The sequence below is a fragment of the Pelodiscus sinensis genome, chromosome 1 (assembly GCF_049634645.1).
Source record: "Pelodiscus sinensis isolate JC-2024 chromosome 1, ASM4963464v1, whole genome shotgun sequence".
Taxonomy (NCBI): Eukaryota; Metazoa; Chordata; order Testudines; family Trionychidae; genus Pelodiscus; species Pelodiscus sinensis.
The window spans coordinates 172,552,748-172,569,870 of NC_134711.1; the positions used below are offsets into that span (position 1 = coordinate 172,552,748).

Sequence of the window (17,123 nt, forward strand, 5' to 3'; positions counted from 1 at the left end):
GGCTGGCGAGCAGGGCTCGCCGCAGTTCAACAAGCCCTGGTAATCCTTATAGGTTAACTTAAATTTCACCCCTGGAGAGTAGTCCAAGAAGGCATAGAACCTCAAAGCCACCCATCTGAGAAACAGTTGCCTTCCTGCTTTCCTCTTGCTCCAGAAGGATAATAGTTTTTTTTGTTGGCTTAGAGCAGCAGCAAATTACAATGTCCCCATCTTAGTTTAGATTTTCTGGTTGAAGTGTTGGAATTAAGAGCTAAGTCTCCACCCCATTTTCCACTGCTTCTTGCCTGTTTGCTCAGAGTGGGGATGTAGGTGGGACACGGTGCAGGCTTACTCAGGGCACCTAGACTTATGTTCTGAACAAGTGATGAAGCTATTGCAGCAGTAAGTAAATCAAGCCATATTGTATCCCTCAATTGTGGGGAGAAAAATTTGGCAGAATGGGATGGAGAACAAACCTTAAATTAGTATTGCTGTGTTTATGAGAAGTTAGACCCACTGTGATCTGAATGCAACAGTTACATATCTGTGTCCTGTGACCTTATGTTCTACATAATGCAGCTCTAAAGAAAGTTCTTACGATATCCTAGCAAGCTCCAGGGGAATTTTTTTTTAAGGTTCACCTTTAAGGACATTCACAACTCAGCCCCTCCTACCTAAAGAGCCTTTGTCTTATAGCAATGCCATCCCACATCCCCTTCTTCCCAGAGGTTCTAATCTTGCGTCCTTTGTCTGCTTCTTCCAGTAATGTGTTTGTGCTTTTTTTACACTCTGCATATATCTATTGAATTCCGTCTTTGAACTATTCCCAGATCTCTCTGCCTTCTCTTCATAAAGACTCACTTCTGTTGTGATGCCTGCAAGGAATTAGTTAGCCAACATGCCTAGAGTGACTGAGGAGTATTTGGAGATAGAGCTGCTGCTGTTTGTTTGTAAATAAGTAGGAAAAAGAGCTTTCAAGTAACTTGGAATCATTGCTTTGAGCATATTACTAACCTATGTAATTGCATATTTTACTGGTTTTGCCTTTACCTTCCCTTTCTACTTCCCTCCTGCTGGTTTAAATGTGTTGCTTTTTCATTCAAACTAAGTTATGAACTCTTCAGGGCAAGAGCCATGTTTTCTTGTGTGTTCGTGCAGCACCTAGCACAATGAGACTTCGATCCTGATTTTAATATATGTAATAATGCAAATATTAAATTAAGAAGCATCTGGAAAAAAGGCAAATTGATAAAAAATTGTATTACTGAGCATTTTAATTTTGAAAGGATTTATTATTTGAAATAATAGCAACTTTGATTTTGTCCTTTGCTAATAAGACAAACTCTCTTATGTTAGTACTAATTAATTTTGAAGTATTTGCAGAATAACCGTACTGAACAATCTCTTTTTTTTTCTTGGACGTTTTTCCCATATAATTATTGTGTTCAGTGCATTTGGAATAATTGTACTTACTTCATTCTAACAGGTGTTTACAGTTGTTGCTTTGGTACTAGTAGAGAAAAATATTAGTCATTTGCAAAACACAAACTCTAACACTGAGCTGAAGCATTTACCATTCCATTGTATGCATGCATTAGGTTGTTCTTTATGTTGCATGAGTCTAAAGGCATATTGACTTAATTGAGTAAAATATTAATCATTCAAAACTTTTACCTTAAATCCCTTGTGGCAGGTCATGCTGACCCCGAACATGCAAGGTATTATCATGGCTATAGGTAAATCCAGGAATGTTTATGACAGGTGTGGGCCAGAAGCAGGGTTCTTTAAGGTACAACTAACATTTCAATCTTTACTTATCCTCTAATTTTTATTATTGGAATATTTTTCCTATTAATGCATATTATGATTATTCTGGCATTTCTGTTTTCTTTTTCTTGGTTTCAGTCCTCAATCATACTTTTGTCCTGACAGAAACTTTTAGAATTCTTACTACATGTGTGATTTTTCCTTTTCTTTTTTCTTTGGGCAGGCAAGGGGTGCATGTTAACAGTAAAACTTTGTGATACCACTAGTCAAAAGTTTCCCACATTTTCAAAGACAGTCATATTAAGACCAGCTATGTGATCTTGAATAATGTTGGTATCTGTTCACTTTTTCATAATTAAGGGTTTGTTTATATTTACAACATGGCAGCTGTGTCACTGTAGTGCTTCAGTGAAGACACTGCTGACACTGACAAGAGACCTTCTCCTGTTGACCTAGGTATTCCACCTTCCCAAGAGGCATTAACTATGACCAGTGTCCATAAGAAAAGCCCACCTGTCAACGTATGCTCTCTGCGCTGGGGTTTAGGTCGGTAGAACTACGTCTTGGGAAGTGGATAATCTACACCCCTAAGTGATGTAGTTATAACAACATAAATTCCTAGTGTAGGCTAAATGCAAACTTCTGCCAGCATGTCTCTCAAAAATTCCAGGGTTTTCACACAGGAACATTGCTGTTAAGTTGCATACATTGCTCATCATAGGTCTTAAGAGACCTCTTGTCCTCAAAACAAACAAAAAACAACAACAAGAAGAAGTTGAATGATTTGGATTAACTGTTAGTGTCAGCTTTATCCCTTTTGTATATTGTACTTCATTGGGAGATATTGTTTGCGTGCCAAAGCTTTAACTTTTCAAAGTAACATCAAATTTAGAAAACATGCCCAGATTTTAAAACTGTTCCTTAATATGTAAACTTTCTGCATTGTTAGTACAGGCAGTCCCCGGGTTACATACAAAATAGGGACTGTAGGTTTGTTCTTAAGTTGAATTTGTATGTAAGTTGGAACTGGTACATATTGTAGGGGAAACTCTAGCCAAACATTTTTCCAGAGCTCAGTTTTATTCTCCCACACCTCACTTCCCTCAGTCCTTTATTCTCAAGCTGAAGTGTCTGCTGAGAAAAGCCACTCCGTGTCTCCCTGGTCTGCTGGGGAAGGGGGGGGGGGGCTAGCTTCACGTCTCCCTGGTCTGCTGGGGGGAAGCAGCTAGTGCCGGGTTGCCTCACCCCGTTTGTAAGTAGGGATCCGATGTAAGTCGTATCCATGTAACCTGGGGACTGCCTGTACATAAGCTTTTAAATCTTCAGTGGAACAGCTACTATGATATAGTGCAAAATCTTCCATACTTTTTTTTTTTGTGAGAATGTGTGTTTTAAGTATTTAAAAAATAAAAAGTGGAAGTTGAAACATTTTTACTTTGGGAAGTATATATTTCTTAAAATATGCATAATTTTTGGTGAAGCAGGTAGGGTCTTCGGTACTCTTACCCTATATATCGAATTGGTTAGATTAGAAAGTCTAATGGGAGTTGGCTTATTCCTTATTGATAGAGCTGGTCAGGAAGTTTTCAACTAGACACTTTTCACTGGAAAATATAGACTCATCAAAAAAAATTGGGAGGGAAAAGGTCAGTTTCAATGCATTTCTTATATTTTGAAAAAAATTTGAAGAATTCACATGAAAAGTTCCACTTTTTTGTTTGAAGTGACTTTTAGTTTTGAAGTTCAAATTAATGTGTAATAGAATATATACATAAAAAAGCTCATAATGGAAAGAAAACATTTTGATCTGATTTGAAGTTTTGTTTAGTTAACTAAACTTCAGAGATTATAAATTTTTGTTCTAATTGAAGATGGAAAAACTATTCTAAATCTAAGATTCCCATGGAATTTCAGCTTCACTCACTTTCTGGGGTTGGTAGTGGTATACTTTGCATATTAAAACCATATATAGCATATTTTCAGTCAGTTCTTTTGGTTAAATGCACAAATTAATAGTAAAGTGGTTGACTCAGTACTGAATTTCCTAACTTTAGGAACATTTAAGTGTAACTTCATGTTACTTCAGTGATTTTTGTCTGTCTCTTGGCTACTCTGTACCTTAATAGAATGATATGACACTTTTTTTTTTTTGCATGACATTTTGGAAATAAGAGTACTTTGAAAGATAATTTCTGTTTTTCATGTGTTTTCTTTAGTTTGTTTTCAGGATATATTTGCTTTACTGTTATTCTTTTTGAAACATACTTGAAATGAATCAGCGATTCTTCACTAAATCCTGAAGTCTTTATAGGGTAGCTGTCTTAAAGTCAGAATTTAGCAAAACATCTTCACGGTTTTTGTATACCGTTTCCGATGAAAAATTGTTTTTCTGGTATATGGGTTGTATCATAATGCCATTTTCTGCAAATTATAGAAAGAAAAACCTATTCTGCTCAGCATATACAAATCTTAAAACTCAGATTAGATACCGGTTACTGTAATAGGTCAAATGAAAAATGTATAGAAACAGGTGGTTTTTTTCTGTTGGTAGGCAATTTGTAAAGTGATATGAATCAAGTGATGTTGTCTTAGGCCTTGTTCACACTAGGCAGGGTTTTCCATTGTAGGTATACTAGTATAGTTTATACCAGCAAAGGCTCCTACTAGAAAATCTCTTCTACTGGCATCGTTACTTTGTGTTAATTATATTCTTTCAGTTTTACGATTATGCAAAGCTTGTCAGTAGCATTTTGGTATGTTAAAGGAAAAGAATAAAAATGAACACCTGCACATACATCTTCCATTAGATTAGGCTATTTTAAAGTCCTATTCTTAAAAACAAGATGATGCTTTCTTCCTGTATTCGCATGTCTCTGAACATGTAGCATTTCACCTATGTGCATTGAGTGGCTTGGAAAGAATCCAGAGGAAACGCTTGATTATCTAAGTCGAAAGAGGAACCATGTGCAATATCCAGTTTATTCAGTGCAACGTAGACTATTTTGTTTCTTAAATGTTAGTAACAATTTTGGAAACTGGTAAAAATGTAGGAGACATTTCAATATGTGAAAGAAATGGTGATAAGTCTTGCTGAGATGAGCAGCCTTGCCAGGTGTTGGGAAGAAAGGAATTTGGAATATTGAACTGGATATTTATTTCTGAGTGCTTTGAAACTGAATGTTGTTTGTTTTATTCAAGATTTGCTATAGTATTAAATATACTCTCCCTTGCGTGGAGACACTGTATACATTCACTTAGTTCAAGTTGACATTTGTTTACTATGGTATCTGATCGTTGTTATACCTTTTAGGAAAAAGAGATCTTGCTGCACCATTTCTCTCAGCTATTTGTCTTCTTTTTTCCCCCCACACAGTGGTCCCAATCAATAATTAAGTAGTCAATGAATACAATAAAATTTTTCATGTAAATTAGAATTTCTCTTTAAAAAAGTGCCTGCAAAGATGGGAAAACATTTCTTGTGTCACTAATATAAAGGGGAAAAGTGTAAAATGCTGATGCTGTTGAGGACTTGCAAAGCAGCAGTAGAAATCAGATAATTAGGTTCTCCATGTAAGCCATTTTATTACGCTTAAATATATTTTTAAAAAGCTTTCCACATTCATTTAACTTTCTCTTATAAGAAGTTGTGGTTTGTTTGTTTGTTTTTGGGGTTTTGTGTGTGCTTTTTTGCATTTTAACTCAGGCAAGAATTATTTTTCAATATGTACAGTTTCAGAATAAATCACTGGCTAAAATGACTACAGTAGTTTTGTACAGTTATAGAGTCATATAGTAGATAGCTTTACCTTGGGTAAAAAGATGGGAGGGCTAGAGAAGTTGTTGGCTAGCAGAAAGCGAGACCAGCAATAGGAGGATGTTAACTTCAGAAAAATAAAAAGACTTCACTTGAAAAGGTTAGTTGAAAAAATAATTTATATTTTTGTTGACTCATGTAGGCAATAAAATTGGAGTATGCACGGTTACTAAAATTGGCTCAGGATGATCCACCACCTGAATGTGATTACCGTTTGCATCATGCAGTTGTCTACTTCATGCAAAATGAGGCACCAAAGAAAATAATTGAGAGAACATTATTGGAACAGTTTGCAGATCACAATCTGAGCTTTGATGAAAGGTAATGGGAAAATGAGAGATGTTAATCTTACTCATTTTTTTTTGTTTAGCTGTTGAAGGATAAAACATTTAACTCTGTTTTATGTATTGTATGTATAATATGGGTATTAGGTACCCCCTATGAACAATGTATTTGTCTAGTCACCACTTCAGTATGGTTTCTCTTTGTACAAGGTTGCAATTTTCAACATAAAATACTTCTAAAAAATTATTGTGGAACTCCTTGCTGCCAGGTATCAGTATATCCAAGAATTTAGTACCATTTAGGTTAGATTTACATATTTATATGGATAATGGGAACATTCCTGGGTTAAATTAGAGAGAAACCCTTATGTTTGATGTCATAAAATATCAATGGGTGGTTAGAAATGTTCACTATGGATGTAGTAGTGTTCCACAGTTTATCATTATACGTTCTTGTTCTTTTCCGTGAAACAATTTGTAACAATCAGGCTAGATTGGCAACTTGTCTAACTCACTATGGCGTTTTCTGTGCTATCTCCTAACTATTTCCACTTGTTCACCTATATAAAAACAAAGTGAAAGATTATACAAGTGCATCCTGACCCCTTCTCACAATATCAGCTCTTGAAGATTCAGATTATAATTCTCCAAAATTACAATAAAAATTATTAAAAGTTCTGGTAGATTTGACACCTGATTTTTTTTTTTTTTTAACTTTTAAAGCCTACTGTGGCATTTTGGCAAAAGTTGAAAGTTAAAATATAGTGATTGATTTTTACATATTTGTAGAGTAATTATGAGAGAGTCCTGTAACTCTCCTATTCACACGGCAGGGAAGTCGAGTAGTATATAGGAAATCACACTTCCTGTTTGTACTTCAGTCACATTTTGTAGTGCTCTAATCATGTTTTCTTGGAGTATTTTGGGCTATTATCTTTGCAGTATAAACATGTCTCTGAGTTTTCAGTTACCACCAATTAATTTTTTTGCAACTCTTTCTTTCTTTTTAAGATGCCGTAACATAATGAAAGTGGCTCAAGCCAAACTTGAAATGATAAAGCCTGATGAAGTAAATATGGAGGAGTATGAGGCCAGTATACTTTTTCTCTAATAAATTATAACGTATAATAATTACCTACTAGAATAACTCAGAAGGCATCTTTTGTTCATTTATGGTGCACAGTTTATCTTGTTAACTGAATTTCCCATGTTCTTACAATAAGATGTGTAGATAAGTGTTGAACAAACATTTATGTTTGGGAAGGTCACATTTTTGAGTAGTGCCATAATTAAAAGATACTTTATTTGTCTTTTCCTACTACCTAATGACAGTTGATATAATTTGGTGCCCAATAATTTATCACTGAGTGAGCTGATTGTCTCTAAGAAAAGTGACCCTCTCTTCAAAATAGGGTTGGTGGGTTTAGGTCAGTAGAACCTGATTACAGTTTATCTCCAGCTGATATGCTGTCATTCCCCACGTATTGGCAAAAATCAGGTTCATGTACATCCTTTCTCTCACTGAGACCACTTACAGATTAACTCTCCCCCCAAAAAAATTAAAAACCTTGAAATATTTGGAGTATGTTACTCTTATTTTAAAATGTTCACAAATACTACTCAAGGTTGAAATGTTGACAAGTCAGTTTAGAGAAAACTGATCAAATCCCAGTTAAATATCTAGTCTTTTTATTAAAGCCTTTAGTCACATGTTTGAAGATATATATGTGCTTTAAATTAATTCTGGCTTATGCTGTTCATTTCCCACACTGGTCCTTTCACGTCAACCTCCTATTTTTGCTGATGGGGCCAGAGGAAAAAGTGATCTTGCCCATACCAAACTAAGGGAAGGCACAGATGCCCGGCACCCCTTTATCAACCCCAAAGGCCTGAACTTGGCTCAATGGCCTTACTATATGCTCTCACTTCCCAGTGATTCTCTGTCATACTTCTTTTTCTGTTCTAGGTTCAAATTCTTTCCCATTCCTACATAACTTTACATAGATGTATACTAGGGATGTCAATGTGTAGACGACTACACAATTAACCAATAAGCCTATTTGTCAGAGGCAGAATGGGGGAAGGGGAGCCTGAGTCAGTGCCTATGAGGAGCTGCTTAAAAGCTGGCTCCCCAAGAGCACTGGATCTGCCTCCCTCACCCCTACACTGCTGCCTTTGATAGAGAGGCAGCAGCGCTGTGGGTGAGAGGGGTGGGCAGGTGGAGCAGATACCTGCAGGAAGCCAGCTCCACGGACCTGCCTGTCCTCCCCCAGCCCCACGCGTGCACACACACACACACACTGCCCAGTGGTCTGGGCTCACAGGACAGAGGCTTCTCTGTGGACAGAGGCTTCTCTATATCCCACGTAGCAGCCTCTGTCCACAGGGAGCTTGGACCCCTCGGATGGAGCTGCTGTTGTCATGTGTTGCTGCCTCTGTATTAGAGATAGCATCATGGGGTGGCAGACAGTTGGTCTGCGTGGAGAGCTGGTTTTTAAACTGGTTCCCCTGGTGGATCTGCTCCTGCCTGTCACCCTGCGCTGCTGCCTCTGATAAGAGTAGCAGCAGTGTGGAGTGGCGGGGGGGGGGGCTCCCCGGGGATGGGGCCAGGAGTGCACTGGCTGCCAGCCCCACCTCCAAGAACTATTCAATAGTTGTGTAACCACTAAGATCTCATGCAGTTACATGAATATTCAGTTACAAAATATCTAGCATCCCTTTATACAGATCTTGGCTCTGAGACTGTACGTGCATGTCTCCTCTCCTCCTTGCACATGTGCAAAACACCGTTTTCTGCAAAAAACAGATAATCCCATTTTGATTGTTCTTCTCACTTAAAAGGAAATAAAAATGTTTTTATATGGTATTCTTGTTAGAATTCTGTATTGGTTCCTTTTACATGGTAGTGAATTGTACATGTAATTCTATGGAATTTTTGTTAGCACTTTGTTACAGAGAAAAATAAAATTTGTAAACTGTGTATGACAAATGCTTTAATCAGTATAAGATATTTCCTTTTATTGTGGAAAATATTCTCAGAATTCTTTAATTTATCCTCCAAATTATTCATGAGCATTGATTTTATGTATGCAATGCTCTGTGAAGAGTGCAAAATGTAGCTCTCATTTGTATCAGTGAACGTTCTAAATATATTTTTATGTGCAGAGATGGCATCAAGAATATAGAAATTACCGAGAAACAACCATGTATCTCATGGTAGGATTGGAACTTTTTCAAAAAAAGAGGTAAGAGGTAACATTATAGAATTCAAACTGTGGGGTTATTTTAAACATTAGACATTTAACAGTCTGTTTCCAAGGTGAAAATTAAACCAGATTAATGGAAAAATAATAAATGTAAAAGAAAAAATATTTAAGTATATTAAATACAATTTTTTCAGAAAGACAGATATTACTTGGAATATATTAAAATGGGTAACTAGAAATATTTGACTATTTATTGCATAAATTAAAATGACACAGTACAGAATACCCAACCATAAATATAATCACCTCCATTTTTGGGGGTGTGGTGAAGTTTGGGATTTCCAAAATGCCCAATATATGAATCTAAGCTCTGAAGATCAAAGTGGAGAGCAGTTTCCAAAGTCAAGGGTCTCTTGCTAAGAATGGCATGCCAGCAGTCTTCTCATATAAAGGGGGCTTGCGCACTTAAGTTTGTTTTCAGAACTTCGCAAAAGAAGGAATAAGGCATACAAATGATAACCTGCATTAAAGACTATTCTATCACATTGGTCCAGAATTGGACTTTGTGCAGGGTTTATGGAGATAAATAAGTCTGAAAGTAAAACAAGGTCAATCCACAAAGAAGTCCTGTAAAGATGTAAAGAATACTATGAGTGTGCACTTCACCATTCTAAGTGACTCCAAGCTCGGGTCTGGTCACAATAGTAGATAATGCAGCTCCTGCACCCAAAATCTGTGTAGAGCACCTATTTTAGATGAGATCTGCTTTGCCTTAAATAAACTGCAGAGCAGCATGATGCTGAATCTGAAGGCACAACCCCAAAGGTCTTAGGTGCTCGATGCAACCCCTAAGGGTAGTATGACACCAACTTTTTTTTCCAGGTTTGTACAGGGAAAGTACCAGCAGAGTAGAAGGAAGGGATAATCATCCCACTGTTCAGAAAAGGCGTGCATGCTGAGAGGAAACAAAGGCCAAAAACCTTGATTTCTGTTACCAGAAAAGTGTTTCTACATGTCCTACTCATCCAGCTATAGGCTAACCTTGCAAAAATCCATTACCCTGTGCACTCAGACTTCACTGCTGGAGAATCTTCAATGGACATTGAATTTGCTCATCCTCTTTTTTTATGTGGGATCCATCAAATATTCAGTTGTCCTTTGATAGCAGCATATGGTTCTGTTACTACAGCTTACCTGTAGAAAGCCCTCTTTCCACTGATGTTTCCAGTATCCTCTTTAGGTGAATTAAAAATCTTCAAAATGACTCAGGGACATAACTGCAGTGGATGTCCCCTAGGTCTAACACACTGGTTCTCAAACTTTTTGGCCCACAGCCCACCCTACTCAATACCGATCTTTCTGTGGACCACCAGCCAACCACCTATGATGACAAAATGGGTGCAGGAGCAGGCTGGAGTCTGGAGCACTACGGGAGGAAGAAAGGGAGAGTACAGAAGTAGGCTGGGGTGGGAGGGAGGGGAGTTAGAAGGGAAAGTGTAAGACCTGGGTGCAGCTATGGGCTTTTGACAGGAGGTGTGTGTGAGGAGGATGGGGGGCGCTTACCTGACTTCATGCCTCCCGTCACTCCCAGCTACTTCTCCCATTGGCCATGTTTCCAGCCAATGGGAGCAGCAGGGAAAGTCTCCATATGAGCCATTTCCTGCACCGCCGTTCCCACAGCCAGGAGGAGGGGGAGTGGCTGCAAGCAGAGCTGTTTACTCCCCCCGCTAGCTGTATATGATCCGTGATGCTCCCTCTTCCTCTGTAGTGGGACTGCAGCACTCCAAATTCATGGGGGGAGGTGTGGAGCTGGAGTGTCATCACAGACTCCCTGTTGCAGGAGAGGGGCAAGCCCCATGTCTAAGGCCTACCTGCAAGACGGTTCATGGACTACAGTTTGAGAGCCATTGGTCTAACAGATTTTATATTAGATCCCAGTGAAGCTGGGTTGTGTCTTGGCCCCAGCGCTGTACTGCCATGCAGTAGATTGGCTCCTTGAGCAAGTTTCCACAAATACCAGTGTAATTCTCACTTCTTTTACCAACCTGGATTGTGTGAATGATGATGTCCTCTTCAGACATCTTGCATATGGCTTGAAAGACAGGAGAGCTTCCACTACTGAGCAGCTGCCCTTGAGCTAAGGATTTTTGGGGCAAAATCCACAGGTCAGAAATTCTGATGCAAGAGATGTGTGCTGCCAGAAGTAGTAATTTCATCTGTCTAAGCAATAATTTGTTGCACAGCCAGCCAGACATGCTAAGGAGAGTCAGTTTAGCAGCCTGACTCATGAAAGAGCTACATAGAGTATGGAGCTAATAGAACAGGGGTGGCCAACCCATTAAACGAAGAGAGCTGAAACAGCGGCAGAAAAAATGTGAAGAGCTGCACCAGGAAAAAAAAGGGAAGCTGCCCCTTTAAAAACCGGATTAGGCTTTTTGGCCACACCGGGCTCCCATTGGCTACCACAATCTTGCGGATGCCATTTTGCCGCCATTTTTAGGGGCGCATGGGGCGGCTTCATGAGTCGTACTTTCAGGGGTGAAGCACCATCTGCGGCTTGCAAGCCACTGTTTGGCCACCCCTGTAAAAGTATGTACAAAAGTACAGATTTATACAGTAATTTTTTTTAGAACTGGCCTAGAGAGGACTGAAGTAATCATCAGTCACTGCCACCAGCACTTTTTGATCATGTAGCCCACTTTCCTGTCTATACTGATATTGTGTTGCACCGAAACAAATTTTATTGTGGCGTTCACCTTAAGCTATTTGCTTGCACAAAAATACAATTTTTCTTTAAATAATCACTCATTTCAAGGCATCTTCAGAAAATACTTGCCTTCATTTTCTCTTTCTGTTGCTCTAATCAGACTATGCCAAATTTCCTAATGTGTTCCTTAATACTTTTTCACAACCAGTGTCAAGGCTGCGAGGTCTGTTTTGTCTATCATAAAATTGTATTGTTAGGTTCTTTATTATTCATTCTTCAGCTGTAAAGTACATGTGTCCATCATTAATTTATTTTTGATTAAGGTGAAAAATTGCAAGTAGCTCAGTACTACAAATATTTGCTTTTGGGGTGGCCGTGCCAGTTATGCATCTGTGAGCATTTCCATCAATCTAAATTCAAGTGTTAATTTGAGGACGCTATAATTGATGTACAATGAAAATAAGTTCTCTGGAAATTCACATTTGTGAAATGAAATTTTCTAATATATAGCTACACAAATTGCTGTATATTGGAAAATCCGACCCAACATGTGTCAAATGTCTAGGGCCGTGTCCAGACTCAGGGGTTTTTTCGGGAAAAGTAGCCTTTTCCCGAAAAAACTTCCCCTGCGTCCAGACTCAAGCCGCGTTCTTTCGAAATTATTTCAAAAGAACGCGGCTTTTCTTTCGATGGCGGTAAACCTCGTTTCACGAGGAAGAACGCCTTCCTTCGAAAGTTCCTCTTTCGAAGGAAGGCGTTCTTCAATGTAAAGAGGCCGTCTTCGAAAGAGAGCATCCAGACTCGCTGGGTGCTCTTTCGAAAAAGCGGATTTCTCTTTCGAAAGATCCGCCTGCAATTTAGACGCGATCTTTCGAAAGATGCTCTTTCAAAAGATGCTTTCGAAAGAGCCTCTTTCGAAAGAAGCCTGCAGTCTAGACATAGCCAAGAAGAAAATTTTCCCTGTGTATGTAAGGCCTAATTCACAGCCACTTGAAGTCAGTGAAAAACTTCACATTGATTTCAGCTTTGGATCTGGTTTATGGTTGCAAAAGAACATTGTACTGGTGTGCACTGAGGAGAAAATGTACTAGCCAATACAAAGGGAAATCATTTCAAGTTAGAGTGGTTGAATGCTTTTTTTTACTGTATTGACTTACCTGTAGAAGGGCATTATAAATCTCATGTGCATATGTACTTTCTTTGTGTGTGTTTTAGTTATATGGAAGCCTTGCTTTACCTTATCTATGCTTATCAGAATAACAAAGAACTCTTGTCCAGAGGCCTGTATAGAGGGCATGATGAAGAGCTGATATCGCATTACAGAAGAGAATGTTTGCTTGTAAGTGGAATATGACTCTAATTTTGTAGTTATTGCATGTTTGAAATAATAGACAACCGTAGGTAGTTTTTATGCAAATTTACAATTGCAAACTTCTTTTGTACAATAATGTAACAAGTTAAGGGCTATTCCACACCCTCTTATAAGAACAGGGCTAACAGTGGAGAAGGAAGCAATGTAAAAATAAGAATTTAAAAATAAAATTATAATTTCTGTTGTTGCTCCCAGAGTCTGCACCTGCCTTTTTTACTGTGGCATTATAATAAATCTGCCCACTGCTTCACATAGGCTACATCTGTAACAGAAAGTTCACTTAAACTGGACAACTTCAGCTATGTGAATAACAGCTGGAGATGGAAGTATCTTGTGTCAAATTACTATACATTGAGTTCTGTACCACAGGGGATGAACAGGAGGAACTCTCCCATTGATTTTCTTTACTCTTCGGCTACATTTACACTACATGCTTCCTGTGCAAGAAGCCTTTTGTGCAAGAGTTTTTGCACAAAAACTTCTTGCGCAAGAGCATGTCCACACCTCAAAGCACATCGCAAATGCATTGTGCTTTTGCGCAAGAGAGCATCCACACTGCATGGACGCTCTTGCGCAGGAAAGCACCTGTGCTTTTCCCCATAGGGGTTTCTTGTGCAAGAAACCTCTCTGGAGTGTCCACACTTGCCTTTTTGCGCAAGATCTCTTATTCAAAAGGGAGTTATGCTTTGTAAAATGATGTTTATCTATGGCACAAAAAGCCCTCTGTTCTGCTGTTTTACTCTTCATGTCCTTGTGCAAAAGTGCATTTGAGATGTGGACGCTCCACGGGTTTTTGTGCAAAAACTTTGCAGTGTAGACGTAGCCTTCTTGTCTGGGATAGAGTAACAGGGTTGACAGGAGAGCAGTATGCAGACCATTTGGTGGGTCTTAACTCGTCCTGCTAAATCAGCCACCAGTGGATTGAACTCAGTGTTGATCCAGGCTAGTAGTGTAGATGTAGGAACATTGGGCAAAGAATAGTCGCAGACCCTAGTGTTGGACAGCAAATTGCCACAGTGGTACTGGTTAACAGGAGGACTAATACTAGAAAGGGCAGCAGTAGAAATGGAATCTTTTCTCTCGCTCTCCCACCCCTAACTTGATTTTAATCAGCCATAGAAAGAACTGACAACAGTGGCCTCTGGCATAATTACACAATTATGAGTTGTCAAGCACCCATTGAAATATCTGTTACAGAGAACAGTAATGTAAGACCAGTTTGGCAAAGCGTTTGCGAGGATTGCGTGACTTAAAACTTGTGATATGGTCACTGCCGATTTTCAGATTTTTTGTTTGAGGCATAAATCTTTTTTTAAAAAGCCAATTCTTGGAGAAATGTGGAATGGTGAATACTTACAGGTTTTCCTTTTTTATGGCATTGCATGAAGAAACTAAATGAACATGCTGCAGCACTCTTCGAGTCTGGAGATGATCAAGAAGTAAATAATGGGCTGATCATTATGAACGAGCTTATAGTTCCATGTTTGCCATTGCTACTGGTTGATGAAATGGAAGAAAAGGATATTGCTGCTGTGGAAGATATGAGAAACCGGTGGTGTTCGTATCTTGGACAAGAAATGGAACGTAAGTATTACTTACATTAAAAGACAGACAGAGACACGCGCACACGAAGCTGTAGACCTAATGATTCTGATCTTTAAGTCAGATCTAGCTTATATCTTCTCTTCAAGTTAGATATAGGTCTTTATTTCTTTGAACTATGCTTTGAGATCCACAAATGGCAAGTGTTGTTTGTGCCATCGTACTGGACACTAAAAGAGTCAAGTATTGTATCAAGTCAGTTTAAAAGGGGGAAAGTTTCAAATTCATATAATTGCTTATTTCATCTTTGTTCTAGTGTATTCCTGATGAGCTAGAGAATATTTTAATCTATTGCAGAGCACTGTCCTACTGGATAAGTCATTTACTGATTCCTAGTTGAGGCCTAGAATACTAAGGAAAGATTTTTGTAACAAAGTGAAACTAGCAAAGAAGGGAAGCTAGTGCTATGGAGCAATTTTTTGCTTTATTGCTTCTATGAGCAGTAAGGGCTTACATTTATTTTTTATGTTTGCAGCTAACTTGCAAGAAAAGCTGACAGACTTCCTGCCAAAACTTCTAGATTGCTCTACAGAGATTAAAGGTTTCAATGACCCACCAAAGTTACCTTCCTATTCCACACACGAACTGTGTGAGCGATTTGCCCGAATCATGTTGTCACTCAGTCGAACTCCAGCAGATGGAAGATAAACTCTGCAAAGCTTCCTAAGCACATTATATAAACTTTTTTAGTTCTTAACCCTTGCCTACTTATCACAGGGTTTGCTTGTTGCTGCTATAGTTTTTAACTTTTTTATTTTAATAATTGCAAAAGACACAATGACTGTGCAGACTTTAGCCAGACTACAAACAATTGAAGCTGAGAATCGCATGGGGCTCGGTTTTTGTTTCAACCAGCATTGATGCAACATTACAAAACTGCTTTTTTGCCTCTTGTCTGTTACAGTATTACTTTGCTTTTATCTTAAGATCCTTTACTTTATCAGCAACTTTTTATTCAGTCTGGATCATTCTGTGACTGCAACTATTTTAAGTGTCCAGTGCTGTGTAAATACATGGTACTTGGTAGCTTGTAAATGAAATGGAAGAATAAAATTTTATTTATGGCTATTCCTGTGTTTGCAAGCAGATACATTGTATATTAGTGTATTATATAACTATTTTTTTAGACAAGATACAGATGCGATATGTTGATTGGTCATTGAGTTTATAGGCATGGTTCTTATGGCCAGTTTCTTTAGAGATGATCACTGATTACTGTATGTCAGCACATTGGAAATTTGTCAGAGTTTTGTTACACACCCTACTTTTTGTATATTCCTTACTGATCTGTATAATACTGCACCTGAACACATTTATTTTGAAGCCACATTGGGTTTAAAGTGAAGTTAAAGGTTTGCTTCTGAAACAAAAATTAATTGCACCTTTCTTCTATTCATAGAAGACCTTTTTTAAAAAAAATACACTATTTTCCATAGGACTAGAAGCTATATTATATACAGCAGGCTCTCAGATTTATTTTAAGATTTAATTGATTGAGTAGAGTAAATTAAATGAGGGCTTTGTAATTATGAAATATGTAAGACTCTAGAATCCATCACAGATTACGTATTTTTTGTTTTATAAAATTTGTGTTTAAATTATGTAAATTGCACACTACTCTAGCTCAGAAATGTAAGCTTTCACTAACTCTTGCTGTGAAATTGGTTGCTAGTACTGTTACAGTAAAAGATTTCAAAAATAATATATCTGGCCTAATTTACTTTCTCCCAGAAGTAAATGAACTCTGTAGAGTTTATTTTGTAGAACTGAAAGACTCTGATTTTAATGAAGAAACTTGATTGTTTTATGAAAAGGAGTTAATACGTCCTCAGGTAATCCTGTTACCTGAAAATATTTTGATTCCTTATCTTTATAGACAACATTTTGTGCTAGAACAGTAAAAGACGTAAATATTTATGTGTATGTGTTTATTGGAGCGACACTCAAGTGCTGTCTGGTTCTATCCTGTCTCTTGGTTTTTTTTTACTAGTTATATAGTAGTGAAAAACAGAGGGAAGAGATGGTGAAGCACAAAAGTTGCCCATCTGGCAGTAGAATGGGTATGCCTTTGGCCCTCACAAAAATAAGTGTTTTAGTTTATCCTTCAGACTTCGTATTTATTGCTTTTTGGGATGGGCACTTTATTGTGTATTGGATGAAGTGTGTAAAAGAGCTCGCATATAGGTTCAAAATCTATTAAAAGATTTTTCTGTGCTGTCTTCAAAAATATATCCAAATTTTCAAAAATATGCAAAATGGTATACAACAAAAGTATGCAGAAGCCAAGTAGAAATTCTTTTCCCAAGGAAAAAAAACAAAGATAAAAGTCTGAATTTATGCATTCTGTCTTACACACCAATTAAGGACCGTATTGAAGAGCTATAGGAAAGCA

General features: G+C 38.0%; 1 protein-coding gene across 3 annotated transcripts in view; it reads left to right on the top strand.

Annotated features, from left to right (window-relative positions):
* USP25 (ubiquitin specific peptidase 25) overlaps positions 1 to 16,646 on the top strand; it is a 131,682-nt gene extending 115,036 nt beyond the window's left edge. For 2 of the 3 annotated variants that reach the window (XM_075909861.1, XM_075909871.1), the window contains 7 exons: positions 1,673 to 1,768; positions 5,703 to 5,881; positions 6,856 to 6,934; positions 9,010 to 9,089; positions 12,973 to 13,096; positions 14,518 to 14,713; positions 15,207 to 16,646. In XM_075909861.1, coding sequence (XP_075765976.1) covers positions 1,673 to 1,768; positions 5,703 to 5,881; positions 6,856 to 6,934; positions 9,010 to 9,089; positions 12,973 to 13,096; positions 14,518 to 14,713; positions 15,207 to 15,379 — 927 coding nt within the window. In that variant the 3' untranslated portion in view covers positions 15,380 to 16,646. The remainder of the gene's footprint in view (positions 1 to 1,672; positions 1,769 to 5,702; positions 5,882 to 6,855; positions 6,935 to 9,009; positions 9,090 to 12,972; positions 13,097 to 14,517; positions 14,714 to 15,206) is intronic. The other variant, XM_075909879.1, reaches the window with a different exon arrangement.
* Positions 16,647 to 17,123: the final 477 nt, after the last annotated feature.